This window comes from Nyctereutes procyonoides, unplaced genomic scaffold, assembly GCF_905146905.1.
Source record: "Nyctereutes procyonoides isolate TBG_1078 unplaced genomic scaffold, NYPRO_anot_genome, whole genome shotgun sequence".
Lineage (NCBI taxonomy): Eukaryota > Metazoa > Chordata > Mammalia > Carnivora > Canidae > Nyctereutes > Nyctereutes procyonoides.
Genome location: NW_026575052.1, coordinates 9,869,982 through 9,893,970, shown reverse-complemented (window position 1 = coordinate 9,893,970; position 23,989 = coordinate 9,869,982). Strand labels below are relative to the sequence as shown.

General features: G+C 52.7%; 2 protein-coding genes across 4 annotated transcripts; both read left to right on the top strand.

Annotated features, from left to right (window-relative positions):
• The first annotated feature begins 3,312 nt into the window (after positions 1 to 3,312).
• On the top strand, positions 3,313 to 19,007 carry HMGCL (3-hydroxy-3-methylglutaryl-CoA lyase). Of its 2 annotated transcripts, XM_055332513.1 has the most exons (10): positions 3,342 to 3,450; positions 5,580 to 5,685; positions 7,559 to 7,642; positions 9,675 to 9,782; positions 10,852 to 10,947; positions 12,061 to 12,209; positions 14,406 to 14,469; positions 15,914 to 16,102; positions 17,397 to 17,522; positions 18,369 to 19,007. In XM_055332513.1, the coding sequence occupies exons 4-10, from the start codon at positions 9,714 to 9,716 to the stop codon at positions 18,468 to 18,470; spliced, it is 795 nt and encodes a 264-aa protein (XP_055188488.1). In that variant the 5' UTR covers positions 3,342 to 3,450; positions 5,580 to 5,685; positions 7,559 to 7,642; positions 9,675 to 9,713; the 3' UTR covers positions 18,471 to 19,007. The 2 variants fall into 2 exon arrangements, with proteins under 2 accessions (XP_055188487.1, XP_055188488.1); XM_055332512.1 differs by lacking the exon at positions 5,580 to 5,685 and having other exon boundaries at positions 3,313 to 3,450.
• A 767-nt stretch (positions 19,008 to 19,774) lies between these two features.
• GALE (UDP-galactose-4-epimerase) lies at positions 19,775 to 23,970 on the top strand. Of its 2 annotated transcripts, none has more exons than XM_055332612.1 (11): positions 19,775 to 19,842; positions 21,307 to 21,432; positions 21,579 to 21,694; positions 21,776 to 21,889; positions 22,143 to 22,319; positions 22,551 to 22,664; positions 22,766 to 22,832; positions 22,932 to 23,017; positions 23,097 to 23,174; positions 23,332 to 23,446; positions 23,604 to 23,970. In XM_055332612.1, exons 2-11 carry the CDS (start codon positions 21,312 to 21,314, stop codon positions 23,660 to 23,662), a joined length of 1,047 nt encoding a protein of 348 aa, XP_055188587.1. In that variant the 5' UTR covers positions 19,775 to 19,842; positions 21,307 to 21,311; the 3' UTR covers positions 23,663 to 23,970. The 2 variants fall into 2 exon arrangements, with proteins under 2 accessions (XP_055188587.1, XP_055188588.1); XM_055332613.1 differs by having other exon boundaries at positions 19,831 to 19,858.
• Positions 23,971 to 23,989: the final 19 nt, after the last annotated feature.

Here is a 23,989-nt window from a genome sequence, read left to right as displayed (position 1 = left end):
TTGATCCGTGTTGTACCAGGTATCAGAACTTTTCTATCTATGGCTGAATAATAATATTCTGTTGTATGCATGCCAAATAAACTACATTTATTTACCTATTCATCACTTGATGGGCATTGGGTTGTTCTCAGTTTTAGGCTGATTATGAATAAGGCTGTTATTAACAGTTATGTGGAAGTTTCTGCATGGCCATATTTTTATTTCTCCTGTGTATACACCTAGAGTGGAATTATTGGTTGATCTGGTAAGTCTTTAACTTTTTATTATGATAAAATATGTATAGAACATAAAATTCATCATTTCAACCATTTTATTTATTTAGGAGAGAGAGAGCAAGCAGGAGGGGAGGGGCAGAGGGAGAGGGAGGGAGAGAAAATCTTAATCAGTTTCCATGCTCATCATGAAGCCTGATGCAGGCTTGATTCCATGATCTTGAGATCATGACCTGAGCTAAAATCACGAGTCAGATGCTTAACCAACTAAGCCACCCAGACACCTGTTAACCATTTTTTTAAATTTATGTATTTATTTTGGAGACAGTGTGTGTCTACTTACGTTTTGCCATTTTTGAGTTGTTCCTTTGTTATTGAGTTTTAGGAGGTTCTTTGAATATTCTGGATATTAATCACTTATCGGAATATGATTTGCAAACATTTTCTCCCATTTTGTGGGTTACGATTTTATTCTTGATAGTAGCATTCTTTGATGCCCAAACGTGATAAAGTCCAATTTATCTGTCTTTCCTTTTGTTGTCTGTGATTTTGGTGTCAAATTCAAGAAATCATTGGCAAATCCAATGTCATGAAGTTTATCCCCCATGTTGTTTTCAAAGAGCTTTAGAGTGTTAGCTTTTACGTTTAGGTCTTTGATCCATTTGTATGTAGTGTCAGGTAAGGGTCCAATTTCATTCTTTTGTATGTGGATCTCTAATCTTCCCAGCATCATTTATTGAAAAGGCTGTCCTTTCCCCATTGAATGGTCTTGACATCCTTTTTGAAAATTATTTGACCATATATGCAAGGGTTTATTTCTGGGTTCTCTATTCTAGTGTATTCTATTGATCTATATGTATTCCTTTTGTTGCTTATACCACACTGCTTTTATTATTTTATTAATATTTTAATATTATATTATTATATAATGCTATATTATATTAATTATAATAATATTATTATATTATTAATATACTAAGTTTTGAAATCAGAAAATGTTAGTCCTCCAAATTTGTTCTTCTTTTTCAAGATTACTTTAGCTATTCAGGTCCCTTGAGGTTCCACATTAATTTTAGGTTGGATTTTTCTATTTCTGCAAAAAATAACATTGGGGATTGCACGTGAATTTGCAGATCCAAACTTTGGACTTTTTTTTAATTTTTATTTATTTATGATAGTCACACAGAGAGAGAGAGAGGCAGAGACATAGGCAGAGGGAGAAGCAGGCTCCATGCACGGGAGCCCGACGTGGGATTTGATCCCGGGTCTCCAGGATCGCGCCCTGGGCCAAAGGCAGGCGCTAAACCGCTGCGCCACCCAGGGATCCCAGATCCAAACTTTGGATAGTACTGACATCTTAACAATATTGTCTCCCAGTTCATGTAGATGGAATACCTTTCCATCTATTTCTTCTTTATTTTTTTAAAGGTTTGTTTATTTATTTATTTGACAGAGAGATAAGTGTGAGCACACGCATGAGCAGGGAGGAGGAGCAGAGGGAGAGAGGGAAGCGGACTCTCCAATGAGCAGGGAGCCTGATTTGGGGCTTTATCCCAGGACTCGGAGATCACGACCTGAGTCAAAGGCAGATGCTTAACCAAGTGAGCCACCCAGGCCCCCTTATTCCTGTCTAATTTCAGGAATAGTTTGTAGTTTTCAGTGCGCAATTCAGTGCACAAAAGTAAATGTCATTATAGTCATGAAAATAATACATAAGTATTTTATTTTTATTTTTATTTATTTATGATAGTCACAGAGAGAGAGAGAGAGAGAGAGAGAGAGAGGCAGAGACACAGGCAGAGGGAGAAGCAGGCTCCATGCACCGGGAGCCCGACGTGGGATTTGATCCCGGGTCTCCAGGATCGCGCCCTGGGTCAAAGGCAGGCGCCAAACCGCTGCGCCACCCAGGGATCCCTACATAAGTATTTTAAAACAAATGCCATGCTATAGTTTGGGTCACGTTCAGTCCTCTAGCTGCAGATTTGAGAATTCGGTGAGTACTGCTCTGTTATGATGGACGAAATTGTTGGTGTGGCAAAAGCATAACAAAACACTTCTCAGGTCTTGTTCTCTCCTTAGCTAAAACCTGAGGCCTCAGAAGGCAGGAAAAGTGCCTTCTACACCTCCCCTGAAAATGCCTGTCAGTGCACTTACCACTTGGGTATCCACCCACCCAGTAGCCACAATGACTGTCCACAAAATGCAAATTTGATCATCTCTCTTTGCTTAAAACCCATCAAATGCATTGCTATTACGATAGCTGTTGACGTGTTCTCCAAGGTCAGTGTTATGTTCCCAGTCAATACATCTTAGGAAGTTCATCCCGGCTCCCTCACTGCTCTGCAGTCATTCTGGCCTTCTTTCCATCTTTCTAAATGTTTTTTTCAAACATTTCTAATTGCAGCCTACAGTAAGAAATTTATTTTACATTGCAACCTGGTTGGCATATATCACAACAAAAGATTGGCAAAGCAATTCTTAGCTTTACTACTTATGCAATACACTCCAATAGTTTTTATTTTTCTTAGAAAGTTGGCACCCACTTGATTGTTACGACCAATTGATGGAGAACAACATGGGTTTTGTAAAACACTGCTCTAAGCCTTCCATTTCTTTGCCTCGGGGTCTTTGCATATGCTCTGCTCTCTGGAAAGCTTTTCTCGTGCCCTCTTCACCTGGATAAATCTTACTTATTCTCAAAGTATGAAATCAAGGATGCTTCTCGCTCACTTGTGCGCTCTCTCTCTCCCTCCCGTCCACTGCCTGCATTTGAATCCTGGAGATCGTGATGGAAGAGTCAACATTTGCAAAGAACTCAGAACAGTGCAGGGCACATTTCATCTTACTATTGCAAAAGGTACTAATTATACAACTGTTTGTGTGACTATCAGTATCTGTCTTCCCACAACGCGCAGACTCTAAATCCTTCGATTATCTTTGTTTATCTTCACAGTCCTAGCCTCACTTTGCCGTGGCAAGTAGGAAGCACTCAGGAAAAACGTAAGGGAGAAGGAAGAACTTGCCACAAAGAATCAAAACCTGGAAGCTGGAAAACAGAGCCCGCGTTGACGTCATCACACCGCCCCAGAAGCCCCGCCCTAAAGGCGAGGACACGCCCCCTCGGCGACCGGCGGTCACGTGGGGCTCAGCGGGGGCGCGCGGGGGAAGCTGGGCCAAGATGGCGACCCTGAGGAAGGTGGTGCCGCGGAGACTGGTGGGCTTGGCGTCTCTCCGGGCTGTAAGTGCCCCGGCCCGCCGAGGGGCGGCCCTGCGGGCACCGTGACGGTCGGGGTCGGGGCCCCGGCCCGTGGCGGCTGCTCTCTGAGAGGCCAAGCAGGACAGCTCCTCAAGCCACAGTCGGGAGGGCCTTGGAGTCTTGGATCCTTTGTCCCGCGCAGATCCCTTGAGGGGCACGGGGAGACTGAGGCCTAGAGATGGGGAACGACTTGCCCGGGTCGTAGAGACCTGGGGCGCCATCCTAGGTGTCCTCATTCCGTCCAAGGCTCTTCCCGGCCACCCTGGCGCCTTCTCGCTCAGAGCTTCCGAACTCTCCAAGCTCCTTTGTAGTGAAAATCACGAATAATCTTCCAGTTCCGAGTGGAAAAAAAGCAAGGTTCCCCCCCCCCCCCCCGCCTGCGTTTCCAGCCCGTGTTGTGCCTGGGGACTCTCGGAGAGCTACGGTAGCGCCAAGGAGGACTGAGGCCGCGTCGGGCTGTGTGCGACTCCCCTGGAATGGTCCTTCGGGCGTGGGGCCCGGTGTTTACCCCCGCCCCTGCTCAGGGAGTCAGGGGAAGTGTAGCAGAGCTGGTTCCTCAGGGTTGAAGAAATTGTTTGGGCTACAGCTGAAGCTGTGGGTCTTCCAGTGGTGCTGCCACTTTCTAGGTTGAATGACGATTACTTGCTCTCTGAACCTCAGTTTTCTCATGTATGACGCAGGTAAACATTGCCCCAGGGTTCTCTGGAGAGGAAGGGAAACGTAGGTAAAGCATCTGACGTTGGTTTAGCTCACAGTAAGTGATAAATCGGTGGCGTAATTTTTGCTTTAAGTGTAGAAGGAGTAAGAAAAGTAGGAGTTACAAATGTGTGGTGGGGAAATGACACTGTCGTAGCAGTGGGCCCTTCAGAAAACCACTTTAATGGCTACTAGGCCACCTGCTAGTTGTTAATGTGTAAAATAAAGATGGTATTTCCAACTTGAAAAACCAATAAAATTACATGAGATGGTGATGATTATGTGCTTTGAAAAAATTCTGGGTTTAATGAGGTGGTGGTCCTAGGCCCTCTGTGGGTTTACGAGCATAGGCTTGGTATCAGAAACAGATGGTTCAAGGTCAGGCTTCTTCACTTGCTAGCTGTGTGATTTTCATCATCTTTCTGAGGCTGTTTCTTCCTATATGAAGTTGAGATAATGATAGCCCCTGCCATGTAGGGACTAAACAAGGTACTGATCCTGAAGTTTGCACTGGACTTCAGTTGGTATTAGCTGTTGGTAGAGGTACGCTGTACCTCAGGAGGCCTGGCCTAGGACTTTTGTGGTTAGAGGAGATCATCTAACCACAGAGCTGAGCTGTACAGAGGGAATAAACTAGGTGTTTAACCAAGACCAGAGAAGAATGGGGGGACAGGAAGGTGGTTTACAGGTTAAAAACCAGGGCTGTGCAGGTTCAGATAATGCCAGGTTCAGATAATGATTGTGACCAGCTAACCAGAATGTGACCTTGGGAAGGTTGCTTAATCTCTGGGCTTCATGTTTTTCACAGTAAAATGAGGATTGTAATTGTTCCTACCTAATAAGGTTATTGAGAGGATGATATGGGTTTATATGTAAAAAGCTCTTCTAAGTGCCTGACCAATATTAAATGCTTAATTAATGTGAATTAATTGTTTTATTATTATGTGAAGAGTTGTTATGGGGAAGGAAGTGGAATTAAGTGTGTCCTGTTCTAGTAAAAGGAACTTGGAGGCAGGTCTTGCTTGCTTTCAACAACATCCAATAGTCATCTTTCAAACCCCTGTTATGTCCCAGGGCCTTGGAATTATAGCAACAGATAAAACCAAGTCCCTGCCTCATGCAGCTTCCATTCCAGTGGGATCAACTTAGGGCAATGTACCAGCATAGGAACATCCCTGTGGTAGTGACATCCAACTTTCAGGGACCTTCCAACCTAGCCTGTTGACTTCATGAAATTCAGTGGCTCATCACCTTAGTCTCTAGGAAGTTTTCCTGACTGAAAGCGAGGCCAGTTCAGGTGAATTGTTCAAGTTCCAGCTGATTCGTAGCCCGGAATGTTTCCTTCCTCAAGGGTTTCAGGAGTTTGAGATCCTTACTAGGTCACCCAGTGCACTTCTCCCCTTGCCCCATTGCAGTTGGGTTTACCCAGATTAAATCTGGTAAATCAAAGTTAATTTGAAGAGTTACAGTATTAAGAAGAACAGAAGAAAAGAGGGAAAAGAAGCCTCATATTGTTTGGTGGTAAGGATGGGCAGATTTGGGGCAGACTTTAATTTTTTTTTATATAAGATTTTATTTACTTATTCATGTGAGACAGAAGGCAGAGACACAGTCAGAGGGAGAAGCAGGCTCCATGCAGGGAGGCCGATGTGGGACTCGATCCCAGAACTCCGGGATCATGCTCTGAGCCTAAGGCAGGTGCTCAACTGCTGAGCCACCCAGGCGTCCCTGAGGCAGACTTTAAATGGAGGAGACTCAAAGCCTTTTTTACTGTGTTCAATTTTTGGTGTCCTCTCTCCTCAGACCCACTCCTCGTCATCACCCAGCCTATGACTGTAACAGAACAAGTCATCCTCCATCCCCAAACCCCACAGAGTCCAAGGCTAACTACTCCTCCCCATACCTGGGAAATGCCCTCCCCTCAGGGCAGCTATGCCCTTCACGCATTTATTGTTTCGGTGACTTTAATGAGTGAGTGCCTGGTTTGTGCCAAGCACAAGGTCACACACAAAGGATGGAACAGAGGTCAAGACAAAGTCTCATAGAGCTTATTCTCATTATTGTTAGTGCTCTGGAGGAATTAGAGGTTTTCTTTAAGGGTAGGGACAGAGGGAGAGGGAGAGAGAATCTCAAGCATGCTCCATGCCCAGCGCGGAGCACAGTGTGGGGCTCAGACTCACCACCCTGAGATCATGACCTGAGCCGAAATCAAGAGTCAGATGCTGGGACACCTGGGTGGCTCAGCGGTTGAGCACCTGCCTTCGGCCCAGGGCGTGATCCTGGAGTCCTGGGACCGAGTCCCACATTGGGCTCCCTGCATGGAGCCTGCTTCTCTGCCTCTCTGTGTCTCTCATGAATAAATAAATAAAATCTTAAAAAAAAAAGAGAGAGAGAGAGAGACGCTTAACCAACTGAGCCACCCAAGCATCCCAGGAATTAGAGTTTTGAAATAGAAAATATTGAGGGTCAGGGGATTGGCAGCTTTACAAAGGGCAGTCAGAGGAAGCCTGTCTGGCTGAAAAGTGAGGAGTCAGATGTGGAAGAGCCAGGTGAAGAGGATTCTGGGCAGAGGGAGCAGTGACCCCTGAGAGGGAGGAAGGCCTTTAGGGCTGCAGTATAGGGACCCCACTCAGGGAGGCTCAAGTGAGGACAAGTAAGGAGCTCACTGGGGGATGTGGGACAGTAGAAACAAGTCATGAGTTCACTGAGATCAGCAGGAACCAAGTGATAAAAACCTTCAAGCCCATAGTGAGTCGGGTAAGGTGATGAATCTGGTTTCTGGCTTAAGCATTAGAATGCATGTGTTGCTTTTTACTGAGAAAGCATGAAGCCAGACAGGGCTTTAGAATTTGAACAGTTCTATTTGGGGACTTCTAAGTTTAGGAGGTACAAACAGGTTTGTGAAAGAAACAACCAAAATGTTCAGCTAGCAGACAGGCAGTTGGAAATGGGCCGGTACTGGGAGCATGATTCTCTAGCCCATTCCTCAGTGAAATACTTTGGTTCTTTTTTTTCTTCCTTCTAAAACAAACCAAATGTGAGAGTACATAGTGTTTACAGTGAGAAATACTGCTTCTTGTCTCAGTGAAGGTGGATCCGTTCTTTTAGGTTTGTCGCCTTGGGGGATCCCTGGGTGGCGCAGCGGTTTGGCGCCTGCCTTTGGCCCAGGGCGCGATCCTGGAGACCCGGGATCGAATCCCACGTCGGGCTCCCGGTGCATGGAGCCTGCTTCTCCCTCTGCCTATCTCTCTCTGTGTGTGTGTGTGACTATCATAAATAAAATAAAATTTAAAAAAAGGAGTATTTGTAAAAAAAAAAAAAAAAAAGATTTGTCGCCTTGGAGAATTGTGACAATCTCCTACTGTTACCTCTTGTTTCCTCTTTTAAACCGCAGGTCAGCACCTCTTCTCTGGGTACTTTTCCAAAGCAAGTGAAAATTGTGGAAGTTGGTGCCCGAGATGGACTACAGAATGAAAAGGTAAAGATAGAAATCAACCAAAAGAGGTTTTTTGAGCAGTAAGAGTTGCCTGTGGAGGGCACAGCAGGGATGGACGGAGTTATGCAAGATATGATCACCCCACCCAAAACAGAGCAAAGTCAGGGAGGCCAGGCAGGCGCATGACAGTAAAGCAATCTAAAATGGCAGAGCAAAAAGTATGGTGTCCCTGGGTCCATCTCAAAGCTTCGTGGAGCAGTGCAGATGGTAAAGGCTGCAGGAGAGTAAGGGGAGTGTGAGGGCATGCCTCTCATCTGGTAATTCTAATTCCATGTAAGGGGACTCATCCAAAGAACATCATGAAGGCCACCTGCAAAGACTTAGCCTTAGAGATGTTCCTCACAGCCTCATAATGAAACAGTTGGAAACCACCTCAGTGCTCAGTGCGGAGAAAGTCCAGATACTTTATTTATTTATTTATTTTAGTCCAGATACTTTAATGATTTCATAAAATGGATTAGGAAGCTGTTACTAATAGAAGACTATGTTAAATGACTGAAGCAGATTATAAAATAAGATACGTTTTCATTAATTTTATTTTTCATGTAAAGAGACTTTATATATCTGTGGGAACATCTGTCTAGAAAAGGATCTATTTTATTTTATTTTTATTTATTTATGATAGTCACACACAGAGAGAGAGAGGCAGAGACACAGGCAGAGGGAGAAGCAGGCTCCATGCACCAGGAGCCCGATGTGGGATTCGATCCTGGGTCTCCAGGATCGGGCCCTAGGCCAAAGGCAGGCGCCAAACCGCTGTGCCACCCAGGGATCCCTAGAAAAGGATCTAGAACAGTGCTGTTCAGTAGCACTTGCTGTGAAGATGGAAACATTTTAGATGTGAGCTGTTCTGGGCAAGTGGCTATTGAGTATTTAAAATATGGCTAGCGTGGTCGGGGAACTGAAACTTTGTTTTTATGTTATTTAAGTTAATGCAAATTTAAATAACCACATATGGCTGGTGTCTAATGTACTGGACTACACAGATCTAGAATGTCACATTATCAGAGCATTACTAGTGTTATCTCTGGGAGATTTTAAGGATTTTCTTTTGTTTGGGGCACGTTTTCTGAAATAATTGTACGTGATTTTTTTTTCAATCATATACAATCAAGAGAAGCTTTTTATTTTTTTATTTTTTGGAAAGCCTAGCTATAATAGAGCTTATTGATAACAATAAACTGTAAGCTCTGTGAGAGCAGAATCATGTCTGTTCTGCTCACTGCTGTATCCCTAGCACCTAGCACAATCCCTGAAACATGGAAAATTCTCAGAAATTACTTTTGGGATGGATTAAGGTAAAGCAATGGAAGAAAGATTGAGAGGGTTGGGATGGAAGGGCCTGGTGAGAAGGACTTGCAGTTCTTGGAATTTTTTTTTACCTGATACTGTAAGCACTAGGGAGCCATGGAAGGCTTTTGAGGAGAGTGAAACAATGGAGACTGTTTTAGAAAGATTCCTGTGTGGGATGAATTACTAGAGTGAGACCATGCCGTAGTAGGTAGGGGAGAATGATAGATTTGGAAAGAGGGATCCATAGAATCTGGCGAGCAGCTAGGCATGGTAGGGGAGGGATAGAAAGAAGCAATAGGTCAATCATGTGAGGACAAAGTCCTGTGCCAGTTAGGAGACAGTAAGGGGGATGGTGTGATCCTTTGGGGGCCCCATCTCATAAGACCCAGACAGAGGGTTAGTCCTCTCTGCCCTTTCAGGCCATGGCACATTGCTCTCAATTTGTTTATGATGGGGTCATAAATTAACAGTTAAGAAAAAACTTTTATGATAGAAAAATATTGTTTCCATGTAAATATTAACTCCTTTTCAGGCGAGAAGCTGCCTCCACTGCAAAATGCTACCTGGCAAGGATTATGTGTGAATTCGTGTTCATGTTTGGAACCCGAGATAGTGAAGTGCATGCTGTAGCAGAGCTTTGAACTACCAGGCACTGATCTAAGACCATTTTATTCCCATTGTTGCTAACCTGTCTTTTCTGGCATTTCTCTCTCCATTACAGAATATTGTATCTACTTCTACAAAAATCAAGCTGATAGACATGCTTTCAGAAGCAGGACTCCCTGTTATAGAAGCCACCAGCTTTGTGTCCCCCAAGTGGGTTCCCCAGGTGAGCCCCAGCCCTCAGTAATAAGCATTTCTCAGATGAAAGAGGTGAGGTTTGCATTTGCTCTGGAAGTAAGGAGAGGTTGGGAACAGAGGTCTCCAGTTCTCTGGCTTGGTCTCAGGTGACTTCTAGTAGCATGGTACAGCAGAAGAACATCACCTGGAAGGCAGGAGGCATGGCTCCTGTCTTGGCTTTGCCCCCGGTGCACTTGGGGACCTTGAGGTCTTTCCCTCTCCAGACTGAGGGTTACCTCTCGGGCCTCTTCTGGCTCTGGAAGTCTGGAATCTCTAGCCCTGTCTAGAGATGTGGTGTCTGGTTTGTAAAAGGGAAAGACAGACAACAGCTCTTTCATAGAAACAATCATGTGGGAAGAAAGATCCTTTTTCAGCTGAGTGTTAAGTAACACAGAGTCATTCTCAGGAAGTGGCTGCCAGTGTTGTTACTGCTTATGTGAAGCTGGCAGGATTAGCCAAAGAGAGAAACTGAGGGACTTACTGGCACCAGAGAGCCTTCTGGCCCATCAGCGGTCAAATAGATAGTAAAAGCACGGGGGAGGGCAGCCCCAGTGGCTCAGCGGTTTGGCGCTGCCTTCGGCCCAGGGCGTGATCCTGGAGGCCCAGGATCAGGTCCCACGTCGGGCTCCCTGCATGGAGCCTGCTTCTCCTTCTGCCTGTGTCTCTGCCTCTCTCTCTGTGTCTCTCAAGAATGAATGAAATAAAATCTTAAAAAAAAAAAAAAGCACGGGGGAGACACAGCTCTGCAAGAGGACTCACTCTCCAATGGTTCTGGACAACAGATTTTGTGATAAAAATGTTTTCTCAGGGCACCTGGGTGGCTCAGGCAGAAAGCATCTGCCTTCAGCTCAGGTCATGATCCTGGAGTCCCAAGATCGAGCCCCACATCCGGGTCCCTGTCTGTTTCTCCCTCTGCCCCTCACCCTGTCTGTGCACGCGCATGTTTGCGCTCTCGCTCTCTCTCTCATAAAAACAAGACAAAACAAAAAAATGTTTTCTCTACCTGAGCTCTCTGCCTGCCTTGGCAGTGACGTGGCCATGTCTCCTTTGGCTCCCAGATGGCTGACTGTGCTGAAGTCTTGAAGGGCATCCAGAAATTTCCTGGCATCAACTACCCAGTCCTGACCCCAAATATCAAAGGCTTCCAGGCAGCGGTAAGAAACTTGATGGCAGAGGTCCCTGAAATGAGATTGATGGCATTGGTCCCTGTCTTGTCAATGGGCCCTAGTCCCTGTCCTGGGCTGTTTGTATGAAGTAATGATGAGCACTGTCAGAGAGACCCAAGGCAGTCCTGGTTCTTGCACCCTCAGCTCTCTGATCTTAACCAGCTACTTAACCTCCCTGAGCCTCAGATTCTGCCTGTAAGTTAGAGCTGATCATAGTACCTAGTGCTGGGAGGATTTCAGAGGATACGATGCGTTACTTGCCAAGAGCCTGGGAGAAGGGAAGCACTTAATAAGTATTAGCTCCATAAAAAAAAAAAAAAAAAAAAGCATTGGCTCCTGTTATTATTATCCATTCCTCTTTAAAGAAGGTGCTCACACTCCCCACAGGGGTTGCTAGTATCTGCCCTCTTTCTTAGAGGGTTGGACAAGAACATCATTAGGGATTCTGATTCTGAATTTAGGCAGAAAGCTGTTCTTAAGAGTGATGTCCAGGGTGATGATGGCGGCAGCAGTGCTGGTCTTTGGGGGAAGGCCAAGGGTGATGCTGTTTCTTTAATGGAGATATAATTCACTGTGTTAATTTCCATAAGAAAAAAAAAGCTAGGTGGCTTAAAACAACAGAAACGTATTCTTTCACAACTCTGGAGGCAAGAAGTCTAAAATGTGTTGGTAGGGCTGGTTCCTTCTGAGGGCCAGGAGGACCAATCTGTTCCATGGCTCCCATAGCTTCGGTAAAGATTGGCAGTCCTTGGCATTCCTTGGCTTGTATACCTCATTCCCATTCCCGCCTCCATCTTCACTGGCCTTCCCCTCTGCATGTGTCTTCACGTGGCCTCCGTCTTAGAAGGACGCCCCTCATATTGGAGTCAGGACCGCTGTGACCTCATTTTAACTAACAGTTTCTACACCCACCCTATTTCCAGATAAGGCCACATTCTGAGGTGCTGGGGATTGGGACTCCTACAGATCTTTTTTTGAGGAGGACATAGTTCAGCCCACAGTACTTGTGTATTATAAAATTCGCTGTAAGAAAAGGGCTTTGCCACGCTGGTGTTCCTCAAAGAGAAGAAGGCTGAAAGGAATTCACCGTGCTGTTGGCAGGTTGCTGCTGGAGCGAAGGAGGTGACCATCTTTGCAGCTGCCTCGGAGCTGTTCACCAAGAAAAACACCAATTGCTCCATTGATGAGAGTTTACAGAGGTCCGACGACATCTTCAGGGCAGCTCGGGCCGCCGGTATCCCTGTGCGTGGGTGAGTCAAGACTGCCTTTCCCTCAGTACCATTCTGGAAGGGGGCCAGGCTCTGACTCCAGCCACCCTCCCCCTACAAACTCCTCATCCGGGCTGCATGCTGCCCACACTCCACATCTTTCCTCAAGCAGCTGTGGTCAAATCCTGGCAGGTGCTTTCTCCAAATTTGGTTTTGGGGTCAGTTCACCAGAGGAATCCAGCAGGACTGGACACTAACTGGGGTTTGTGGAGGCCAGATGAATCCCAGCTCCACCACCTCCTCTTCACACATGTCTAAAGAGCCCCCTTGGCCCCTAGGTCTCCAACGTCACATCTTTAATGGCAGGAGTGCCAGGCGTTATCCAGTTTGTTATTTAACTGTGACCTCACAGTCTCCCAGCAGGGAGGGCTGTCCTTGCTTCCAGATGACAGCTGGCTCAGGAAGGCTGAAGGGTGAGGTTGCCCCACTGTTCACACTGCAGCCAGAGTGCTCTTTCAGAAATGCACATCTGATCACCTCACTCCCTGGTTAAAAACCTGTCAATGACTCCCCGACTTCGGGCTTTTCAACCTGTTTATAAGACCCTGCCTTTCTCTGCAGCCTCCTCATTCACTGTTCCTCACTTTCCAGCCCCATCTCCTCAGCACACTGCATTCCAGCTTGACTGGAACTTTGTTCCTTGTGTCACATGCTCCCACTCTCTCACCTCTGGGCCTTTGCACGTGCTTTCCATAGACTCAGCACTGTCTTGCTCCTACGTCCTATTTGCGCTAACTCCTGCTCATCCTTCAGATCCCCACGGGGAGGCCAGCTTCTCCAGGGAGCTTTCTCTATCTGTCAGCTGGTGTGGTGCCTCTTGTCAGGCTCTCCTGGCCCCCTGGACTGCATGTTGGCTTCTCCCCTGCCTCCCGCCCCCTCTAGACCATGCACCCCACAAGGGCAGAGCCCACACACCAGTGTTCCTGGTGGGCTCCTTCCCGCATCACAGGGCCGGGACACTCAGGAAGTGAGGGTGCATGGGGAAGCAGGGGCCCCTAGGGTCTGCCTGACTCCCAAGCCTGTGCTCATTCCTCATCATCTCCCTGTCCTTGTTCAGCAATGTTTGGAGTACAAGGGGCAGAAAGAAGTTTGAGAAAACACCCTGAGATCTTTGAGCCTGAAATTACATGTGTGATGCCTCTCACAGGCAGAGCAGTTTGTAGACTCTGAGAGGCTTCAGTGGGGCCTTAGCTCCAGCAGAGCAGATAGGAACAGAAGCCCACCAGGACCCAGCCATCCAGACTCCTTCCCACAGCTTGCAAGTTGCGGTGATCAGGCCCGTGCCCAGTGGTCCAGCCACAGGCTGTGCTGCTCTGCCTCTGGCTCTCTGTGCCTCGGCCGTTCTGCCCATCGTTCTGTGGCTTGAGCACACCCAGGGCCTCTGCACTGTTCTCTCTGCCTGGAATGCTCTTCCAGGGACTCTCCCACACCTGTTCCCCTCCTCAGCTCCCACATCATGGCCTCTGAGGCCTTCCTGGGTCACCCCAGTTCCTGTCAGCCTCCCCTAGTTGCTCCTGCCACATCCCCTATTCTTCCCTTCATTGCGCATTACTCTGAGATCATCGCACCCTTCCCTTGGGTTGCTCTTTTATCGGCTCTCTCCCTAACTGGAAATCACCTCCGTGAGGATAGGGACCTTGTCCCTCTTGTTCACTGCGTGACCCGGTGCCTGGCACATAGTGGGCAACTCAGTAAATATCAGTTGAATAAATGAGTGTGTGAATCCTTGGGCAGCCCACTGGAGCAGCTGATCCTTGGCCCCAGGCCAACCCAGCCCTTTTGTTCCTTCTTGGGTTTCATCTGTCCTTGATCCATTCCTGTGAGCAGAGGCCGCAGCTGCCCTTGTGGCACATGTTCTGCTTTATCTCACTACCATTCATCTCAGGTGCCTCCTCACTTTGCCTTCCCTGGCTTCGCTTCTCAGGCCACCCCTGCTTCTGGAGCCAGCGGCCTAATAGGCACCCCCCTCCCCTGCCCTGCCCTGGTTCTCCACTGCCCCCTCCTGGCATTACGCAGCATTCCCTTCATTCTGGCTCCGCAGTATTGACTTGGCCTTTCCCCCAGGCATTTGACCTGCCCTACTTCAGGGATGTGTGTCTGTGTCAAACAGCTACCCTGCGTCAGCCCTGCTGGGGAGCTCAGGGGCACTGACACCATCCCTCCCCTGTCCTCCCACAGGTATGTCTCCTGTGTACTTGGATGCCCCTATGAAGGCAAGATCTCCCCGGCTAAAGTAGTTGAGGTGTGTGTATGTTGGGGCGGGGGTTTTCTGTGGGTTGTCTACCTTGCCTGCCCCTGAGCTTCCCCTTGCCACCCTTTCATGGTGGGTCACTGATGTCATTCCTTCTCCCGCTCCTTCACTAAGCGCCTCTGGGAGCGCAGCCCAGCACCTGCTCCTGGAGTCCCGCCTCCCAGCTTGGCCTGATGCCTCTGAAGCCTTCCCCTCTGCCCCAGCCTGAAAGCCTCTGATTTGGTTTCCAGTCTGGTCCATGGCAGGTGATAGTTGAGGTGATCTGAGGAAGGGTTCCTTCCCCGGCTCCCTGCGGTTCCTTGCGGTGGTCGGAGGGGCCATGGCCTCCGAGTCCTCTGAGCTGTGACCAGGTCAGCACTGGAGAGCGCAGCGTGGGAACTGAGTTTGAGCAACCCCAGAGCTTATGCTGCTTGACTGTCAGTGTCACCCTGCCAATTTGGTGGTGTTAATGCTACTCCATTTCTAAAGCAGGGTAGCAGACTAAATAATTTGCCACATGGCTTGCAGATGGTGACTCTAGGTCTCAACCCCCACTTTACCTCCAAACCCACCTGCTCTTCCTGCACATGGGGTAGCATAGCAGCAAGGAGAGCATGGTGCTGACTGCGCTCCCGTCTCTGCCTCCCCTCCTGTCCCACCAGTCCTCAGTCCTCATTGCCTCCCCACAGAGGCTCACCACGACTCTCGGCTCTCAGAAGAAGCAGTGGAAGCTCCAAAAGGATCAGCCCTTTGCCAGTGCCCCACAGCCAGGGAGCCGCTGCACTGGACTGGTACCCTAGTGTCTGCTGCTCCAGAGCCTGCTCCTTTGCTGCAGCCTCTGCCTCCACCGGCTGTCCTCAGTCGGCTGCCTGGGCACTGAGGGACTCACTGTTCCATCTACCCGGCACACCTCCATTGAGTGTCACCTGTGTCCCTGGCCCTGTCACACCCTCCACCTTCTCTGGCAGCTCATTGTGGAGGCAGCGTCCCCTCAAGTGGGGCATATGCTGCACTGGTTATTCAGTGACTTTCGGGATTTGCAGATGAGCTTCTAAAAGTTGAAGCAGTTATGTACTTCTATTAAAAATATATATCTAGCACCTCAGACCCACGAAATCATAGGTCTTAGGTGAACTTACTGATTCCAGGACTTGGCTCTGACACTGTGTAGGGGCAGTAAGAGTGGAACGAGGTCCAAGACACAGCAGCAGGAGAGGGCAGGAGGACATGGGGCTGCAGTGTAGGGCCGCTCCAGTGACCAGCTCTGTGCCCTCACGTCTCTGCTTTCTAGTGAGTAGATTGGGGAATATAGTTCCCACTCAGTCGTAAGGAGCCCATGATCTGACAGGAATTTGGGGTTTCAAACAGGGCGATGTTCTACACAGGCCCAGGACCCCTGTGTCTGAGGTCCGAAGAATCCGATGTCCTCCAAGTACTTGCTTGCTTGCCTCCCCAGGTCACCAAGAAGATATACTCAATGGGCTGCTATGAGATCTCCCTGGGGGACACCATCGGTGTGGGAACCCCAGGGGTTATGAAGGACATGCTGTCTGCGGTCATGCACGAGGTTCCTGTGTCTGCTCTGGCTGTCCACTGCCATGACACCTATGGCCAGGCCCTGGCCAACACCTTGATGGCCTTGCAGGTATTCAGGACATGAGTCCACTCTCCTAAAGGGGTTAGTGGCAGGACAGCTAGGTTCATGTGTTCTTTCAGTGAGTGTACATGCATAGCTGTGTGCCAGGCCCTGGGCCGGCCACAGTGGACACAGACATGTGACCCTGGCCTATGAGAGTGTGTTAGGGAAGACAGGCAAGGGAGTTTCGTGATAATCCCCATGCGTTCTGACAGATCACATGCAGGGAGGAAGCACATGGCCAAGGAAGGCCTGCATCCCAGCAGGGGAGGTTGGAGAACATTTGCCAGAAGAGACCTGAATGAGGTTTGGAGGGTGTGAGGAAGTTAAGCAGTTGGAAAAGGGAAGCAGGAAGCTGACAGCCCTGTGCTATAAGGCTGAGGTGGGGCTTGGGGGAGGATGCACACCTCCGCCTTGTGAGTACGGTGACTGTGCACATGCACGTGGGGAGCCCCCACAAGGAGATGGGAAGTGGAGAGGCAGGCAGAGGTCACTCCAGGGGAGCCTTTCATGCTGTTCCCAAAGATTGAACTGAGGCTTCAGATTGGGTTTCCTTTAAGGTTTGTTCTTGTGGGCTGACCACCCCTTAGAAGGAAAGTTCTGAGTGTCTGACCACAGGCTGGGTCTGTGTCTTGGGTCTGACCTTGCTGTCACACTGGTTGAAGTCTGGCCTGTTGTCTTTAGGTTCGCTAAAGCAATCCTGGGCCATCTTTGTTTCTTGGTTGGTTTGTGTTTTTCCTTTTTTATTTCTTAGTGGGGTTTTTTTTCTTCTTCTTTCTCTTACCTCCTGGAGGCTCAGGTCTCTAAGCCACGTGATTCGGTAACTTTCTGGGTTTGGTTTCTCCATTGTAGCTGTCCAGGTTAAGGTCTGATGGGGGAGGAAAAAGGAACAGTCATAGGGAGAATGGCTGGTGGAGACCCAGGGAAATGGGATAAGCCCCCTGGGCTTAGAGACCCGACATGAAGTGAGAGCAGCCTCAGGCGGCGGTGGTGGGGTGGGTAAATGAGTCACAGTAAACAACAGGGGACTGAAATAAATCTCAGCTGTGGGAGGCACTTCCTTTGAGTTTGTGATCCGGAAGGGCCTGAGGAGACCTCTCAGGGTGAGGAGTTGAGAGGAACCGGTGTCCACAAAAAAGATGCATACTGTTGAACTAAAAAGAGAAACATTAACAGAATCCTTAGCCAAAGTAAAGAACTTGTTGGAATTTTAGGGAGTTGATTGGGAGGTTTGCCAAGGAACAGCTTTGTAGGTTCTGAGCCCCACAATGACACCCACATTTCACCATCCTTGTGTTTCCAGATGGGAGTGAGTGTGGTGGACTCTTCCGTGGCAGGACTTGGAGGCTGTCCCTATGCACAGGGGGCATCTGGAAACTTGGCCACTGAGGACCTTGTCTACATGCTGTCTGGCTTGGGCATTCACACAGTAAGCGCGCCTGCCCCCTAGTGGCGACAGCCCCGAACTGACTGGAACCATCCCTGAAGGCAGAGGACAGAGCTGATGGTTTTGTTTAGGGGTTTTTTTGGTGATAGGGCAGTTACCAGGTAACAGAGAGGCACCAAGGTGTAGGGAAAGGGCCACATCCATGACCTGAGTCCCTTCCCTCTGGATCTTTGTTCTGTGTAGAATGAGGGCTGGAGAAGGAGATGGCCCTCCCCAGAGCTCTGTCAGAGTCGGTGAGGGCCCTCGGTGGTGGGTTGGAAGCCGTATTGCTTCTGAACTTTGGGGCCAGGTGGAACTTGGTTTAAACCCTAGTCCTGCCATTGACAGGCTGTGTGACTTAACAAAGGGCCTCTGTGGGCCTAAGAAACAGGAATGCTGACAGCACCTCTTGTGGGCCTGTAGTGAGGACTAGGTAGGACAACGGACGCACCTGTGAGCTCCTGTCATGGGTTTTCAGGGTGGCCTTTTCAGGTAGTGTGTCCCCCCCACCTCCCAATCCATGCTGCCTGGCAGTCTTCACTACTTCAGTACACACTTGTCAACGACTGCAGGCCAGGTCCTGTGCAGGGCTCTGGAGATGGGGACTGAACAAGACTGTCGAGACCCCTGCGCTCCCTGGTGGCAGCACTGGACACCAATCCACAGACTAAGGCATCTTCTACAAGGAGAGTCCCAGGGGTAACCCCAGACGGCAGGAGGCTGGGCCTTGCAGGCAGGGGCAGTCCCGGCATAAGAGGGACCTGTACTCTCAGTATCACGGTTTTCTGTCATCTGATATTTCCCTGGGCGTTGCAGGCATGTCATGACCTAGTGCGTTGTTTCTCAAAGGGTGTGAACCTCCAGAAGCTCCTGGAAGCTGGAACCTTTATCTGCCAAGCCCTGAACAGAAAAACCAGTTCCAAAGTGGCTCAGGCTACCTGTAAACTGTGAGTCCCTTTGGGGGACTCTGTGGGAATAGGGGCACACATGAATGATTCGGGAAAGGGCACATGGGAATGAAATGAACAGGAGCAGGCACCTGCCTGGCAGGTCTGCACCTAGGTCTCTCCTGCAGAGGGGAGGTGGGAGGTAAGGGACAGGAGCTGCTTGGCCCCAGGCCCTCCCTGCCAGACCCTGGTTGGAGTCAGAAGCCTGAGCGCCTGCGGGTCTCCTTGGATCCACCCGCCCAGGAGTTGAAAGCCTGGGGGCTCCCTGGAACCAAGTTCCCTGGTGCTGAGGCCTCATCTCCGGGCGAAGTCGGTCAGCTAGCTACACAGCCTGACCCTGCTGTGGCCATCGCTGAGTCCGGAGAGCAAAGGGGCCTGGAGGAGTTACTCCCAGGCTGGCAGAGGGCCTTTGCGGAAGGGCTTGAGGCCTGAGCTGCTCTGCTGACCACCTGCCAACCCTTCCAAGCGTCTTTGGAAAATGTCCCCTCTGAACATGATGTTTGAACACAGCTTATGTAATTAAAGGTCTGATGACACGGAAGCATGCGGTACTGCTGTTGTGCAGGTGTGTGTGCATGGGGGGCCACAGCGTGGCGTTCCGGAGGGCCATGTAGACGCGGACCTTCTCCATTTCCCCGCCCGAGCCCCGCATTCATTCCTGAACACCAGCGGCTGCGGGCCGGCTCAGGCGTGGCCAGGACACCCTGACAGGTGGGGGCGCGGGCGCTGCCGTCCGTCCGTCCGCCGCTTCTGCTGCGCTGTGGGCTGCGCGCGCGCTGTGGCTGCTCACGCAGGAGGCCACGACTGTGCCCACCTTTCCTCTCAGCAGAAGCACCTCATCTCGTGGCCGAGTCGCGGGCAGGGTGCGGACACGGCGGCCCGGGCGGAGCCGAGCGCAGGCCGCAGCGCCATCCCCCGGGCCTCCGCGCCAAGCCGGCCGGGCGCGGGGGCCGCAGACCAGCCCTCCCGGAGCCAGCCTCCTCCGGCCGGCGCCGCCCCGACCGCCGCGGCCGCTCGCCGGGGCCGGTTTCCGGCGGGGCTGCCTCCGAACGGGCTCGGCGGACACGCAAGGCTGGGGGGGGAGGCGGTGCGCGCGGAGCCCGGCTCGTCCGCCCCGCCCTCGGCCCGCGGCTCCCTGGGGCCCGCGCCTCCGCTCCGACCCCGGCCCCAGCCCCGGCGCCGAGCCGCGCAGGCGCCCTGACGCCGCGGCCCCTGGTCCTCCCGGCGCCCCGTAGCCCGCGCTCCCCGGTGACACGTTTCCTTGGGGGCGGGGAGAGGGCGGGGCCGGGCGGGCCGTCGGCTCTTAAAGGGGCCCGGGCCCGGGGCGCGGGAGGCGGCGCCGCTGGAGGCAGTGCGGGGCGCGCGGTCCGAAGCAGGTTCGGGAGCCGAAGGGTGGGAGGCCTGGCGGGCTCGCGAGGGGCCGGGTGGGCTGCGGGGAGCGAGGGAGGACCTCGGGGGTCCCGGTTGCGTCCTGGGCAGGGTCCCAGTAGGGCGGGCCCCGCGGCTCCCTGCTCCCGCCGCCCTGGCTGGGCGGCCCTGGTTCATTCATTCCCGACCCGGGGGCTCCGAGCTCGGACCTCGGAGAGCCACGGCCCCAATCCCAGCCCGACGCCGCCTCCCCTCCATTTTGCAGACTGGGGACACCGAGGCGGCCACAGCCGAGGGGTCACCCCGCCGGTGGGGGGGCGAGGCTGGGCTCACCAGCCTTCCGGCCTCCTGGGGTCCCCCCGCGACCCCTCTGCGGGCTTCCGCCTGGCGGAGTGGGGGTGGGGCGGCCTCGGCGCCCGGAGCAGAGTCCAGCGGGCGCGGGGGGCGGGGGGTGGGGAGGGCGAGCTGCTCGGTGCGAGGCTGGCGGGCTGGAGCCCGGCTCTCTCAGCTGTGTGTCTCCAGGCAGATTCCCTCCCCTCTCGGACCTGAGTATCCTTCTGGGTAGAGCGGCAGCAGCGCGCCTGCCTCGTCAGGAACCCAGGAGGATAATGCAGAAGCGCCCGCTCCGGAGCCTGGCGCGCCGCGGCGCTCGGTGCAGTGGGCGGGAGTGGACGCCCGGAGGGAGAGGGAGGCAGCCGGCCCCGCCGAATGAAAGACCTCAGTGTCTGGAGCCCGGAGCCCTCCCGCGCCCCCCCCCCCCCCAGCCCGCAGTTTGTTCAGGGCGGAGGCGCACACCTGGCAGTGGAGCCGGGACCAGGGCCACGTCTACAGGCCCGGCTGCGAGCCGCCTGAGGTGGGGTGGGATCCTCGGCTCCCAGCGGGCAGTGACCCGGCTGGCCCTGGCCCCGCTGCTGGGTGCGGCCCCCTCCAGGACCTCGGTGCTGCAGCCTGGCACAGCACCCCACCCTGGGGCCATTGGCTGTATTTCCTGCTTCCTCCCAGCCGACTCTTGAGGGAGAGGAGAGGAGTCGAGGGCAGCCTGGAGCAGGAAGTCCTCATCACTGGGCGGCTCACACCTGGGAGGGCAGAGGGGCTGCGAAGGCCCCAAGGCGAGCAGAGCGCCTCTTCCTGGGCTCTCGCTCATCCTCTCAACCCCAGGTGCGCCGGGCCTGACACCGTGGTGCCTGCGCATCGGTCTCCCCGCCCGTAACGTGACAGGCTGTTCAGGTCCCCTCACTTAATCCTCACTGCCACATGATGTTTGTACAATAAGCTCCAACTCCTAGAGATGGAAACTGAGGCCAGGAGAGGATAACTGCTCTAAGGCCAGAAAGAGGTGGCATCCAGACTCGGACGGGGGCTGATTCCAGAGCCACCCTATTAACTAGGACACGCTACTGCCTCCCTCCGACGTTAGACGGAGGCCCTGAGCAGGCCGTCTCGGCCACCTCCAACACTATATTCTGGGCCAGGTACCATGGCAGAGAAGGTGCTGGTGACAGGCGGGGCTGGCTACATCGGCAGCCACACAGTGCTGGAGCTGCTGGAGGCCGGCTATTTGCCCGTGGTCATCGACAACTTCCACAATGCCATTCGTGGTGAGCACAGGGGTCGGGGGCCAGGGCTTCAGGCAGGGATGGAAGGAACCGTGGGTCCCGCCTCCACCTGTGGGTGTGGGTCAGCCTCGTCCCCTGGGAGCCCAGGACCCGTGTCCTCCTTTGATGGCTTCCTCGTGCCCAACCAGGAAAGGGCTCCATGCCGGAGAGCCTGCAGCGGGTTCAGGAGCTGACGGGCCGCTCTGTGGAGTTTGAGGAGATGGACATCTTGGATCAGGCAGCCCTCCAGCGTCTCTTCGAGAAGGTGGGTCCTGCAGGCAAGGGGGCCTGGCCGAGGGCCAGGCCTGTAGAGCAACAACCTCTGACCCTGGCTCTGCCCCTGTAGCACAGCTTTACGGCAGTCATCCACTTTGCGGGCCTCAAGGCCGTGGGAGAGTCCGTGCAGAAGCCTCTGGATTATTACAGAGTTAACCTGACGGGAAGCATCCAACTGCTGGAGGTGAGACGTGCGGCAAGGGCACAGACACCAGGAGGCCCCCACCAGGCGGGTGTGCCAGACACGGTGGATGAGGGCCCGAAGGGGAGGGTCAGGCAGGGGGCCCACGCTGTATCATCTTAGATCCCGGTCTCTACATCTCTGCCTCGATCTCCCCACCTGCAAGCCGCAGCCCCTCCCACCCGGGTGGGGGGGAAGGGACTTGTGAGGCCAAGGCCCCTGACACTGCTCCCCCCACCCACCCGCTGGTGGCCAGATCATGAGGGCCCATGGGGTGAAGAACCTGGTATTCAGCAGCTCAGCCACTGTGTACGGGAACCCACAGTACCTGCCCCTGGATGAGGCCCACCCCACAGGTGGCTGTACCAACCCCTACGGCAAGTCCAAGTACTTCATCGAGGAAATGATCCGGGACCTGTGCCAGGCAGACAAGGTAAGGGCCCACCCTGCCCCAACCCGGGTTCCACTCACGGACTCAAGGCCTCCCCCGACCCTGAGGGTGGGATTCTGAGCACTGCCCACCTAGGCAGAAGTGGCAGGGACTTGCCCACCAGTCAGAGCACTGGGTGGACAGACACAGACCAGGCATAGAGGGGGCATGGGGTAAAAAGCTCTGGATTCAGCCTGGACACAGCCAGCGCGTCACCTGACCTGTGTCCCACAGGCCTGGAATGCAGTGCTGCTGCGGTACTTCAACCCCATAGGCGCCCATGCCTCGGGCTGCATTGGCGAGGATCCCCAGGGCATCCCCAACAACCTCATGCCCTATGTTTCCCAGGTAAGGGAGAAGGGGAGGGTCAGGGGACGGGGTGGCCCTAGGACTGAACGGAACAGCTGGTGCCAAGGGCCTGGGAAGAGCTGACCTGACTTCCACCCCAGGTGGCAATTGGGCGACGGGAGGTGCTGAATGTCTTTGGTAATGACTACGACACGGAGGATGGCACAGGTGAGCCCAGGACCATGAGGATCCAGGAGTGGGAGCCAAGGCCATATGGGGTCAGAGACTCTGCTGAGCAAACCCCGCACCCAACCACCTCTTCCGCAGGTGTCCGGGATTATATCCATGTTGTGGATCTGGCCAAGGGCCATATCGCGGCCTTGAGGAAGCTGAAGGAGCAGTGTGGCTGTCGGGTAGGGAGAGAGGGAGAGGCGGTCCCAAGGGGGTAGTTAGTTCAACCTGCTCTCTAACGCCGCCCCCTCTCCCGGGCAGATCTACAACCTGGGCACGGGCACAGGCTACTCGGTGCTACAGATGGTCGAGGCCATGAAGAAGGCTTCTGGGCAGGAGGTAGGCCAGCTGCCCCCCTGGGCTCCCCTCCCATGAGCCTCCCTGATGGGCTCCTCTGCCTGCCTTGGTGCTGGGTGCCTGTACCTGCGTTTCTGAGCCTGGTGGGCAGCCAGGTGGCTGAGGCCAGGGCCAGCTAAGACCACTTCATCTCTGGCAGATCCCATACAAGGTGGTGGCACGGCGGGAAGGCGACGTGGCTGCCTGTTATGCCAACCCCAGCCTGGCCCTCAAGGAGCTGGGCTGGACAGCCGTCTTAGGGCTGGACAAGATGTGTGAGTCTCTGCCCCATCCCCAGCCCCCACCCCGACCCCTGGGAGGAGTCAGAGGCTTGGGGGGCTGACTGGGTCTGAGCATGCCCAACCTGGGCTGCCCGAGCTGGTGGGAGCCCTGCATCCCAGCATGGCCCCTCTGCGCACTTGCCCATCACAGGTGAGGACCTGTGGCGCTGGCAGAAGCAGAACCCTTCAGGCTTTGGTGGCCAGGCCTGAGGCTCTCCCCTGCCATGCATAGGAGAGGAGACAAACGACAGCCTGCTCTCCGGCCTCTGGTGGGCACCCATGACCTCAGCCTCCCTACCTCAAGCCCCACCCAGCTGGGCCTGCTCAGCCCGCTGGGCACAAGGCCCAGTGCTGTGCTGGGCAGAAGTTGGGGCTCGAGCCCTTCAGGCTCCAGGAAGCATCGGGACCACCAGAAGCGAACGGGGGAGCAGGGGCCCTGGGACAGGCACTAATTTATACTGCTCTGAAAGAGCTTCCCAAAGTATTTAAAATAAAAGTTTTTTAACATTGGGACAGAATTCTTGCACGTGGTCACTC

What these genes read in the sequence shown, in the direction of transcription:
- GALE (XM_055332612.1), top strand. Translation starts at nt 21,312, where the DNA reads ATGGCAGAGAAGGTGCTGGTGACAGGCGGGGCTGGCTACATCGGCAGC. An exon ending in CTTCCACAATGCCATTCGTG is followed by an intron (nt 21,433 to 21,578) that starts GTGAGCACAGGG and finishes GTGCCCAACCAG; the next exon opens with GAAAGGGCTCCATGCCGGAG. An exon ending in TCCAGCGTCTCTTCGAGAAG is followed by an intron (nt 21,695 to 21,775) that starts GTGGGTCCTGCA and finishes CTGCCCCTGTAG; the next exon opens with CACAGCTTTACGGCAGTCAT.
- HMGCL (XM_055332512.1), top strand. Translation starts at nt 3,391, where the DNA reads ATGGCGACCCTGAGGAAGGTGGTGCCGCGGAGACTGGTGGGCTTGGCG. An exon ending in CCCCCAAGTGGGTTCCCCAG is followed by an intron (nt 9,783 to 10,851) that starts GTGAGCCCCAGC and finishes TTTGGCTCCCAG; the next exon opens with ATGGCTGACTGTGCTGAAGT. An exon ending in ACACCTTGATGGCCTTGCAG is followed by an intron (nt 16,103 to 17,396) that starts GTATTCAGGACA and finishes TTGTGTTTCCAG; the next exon opens with ATGGGAGTGAGTGTGGTGGA.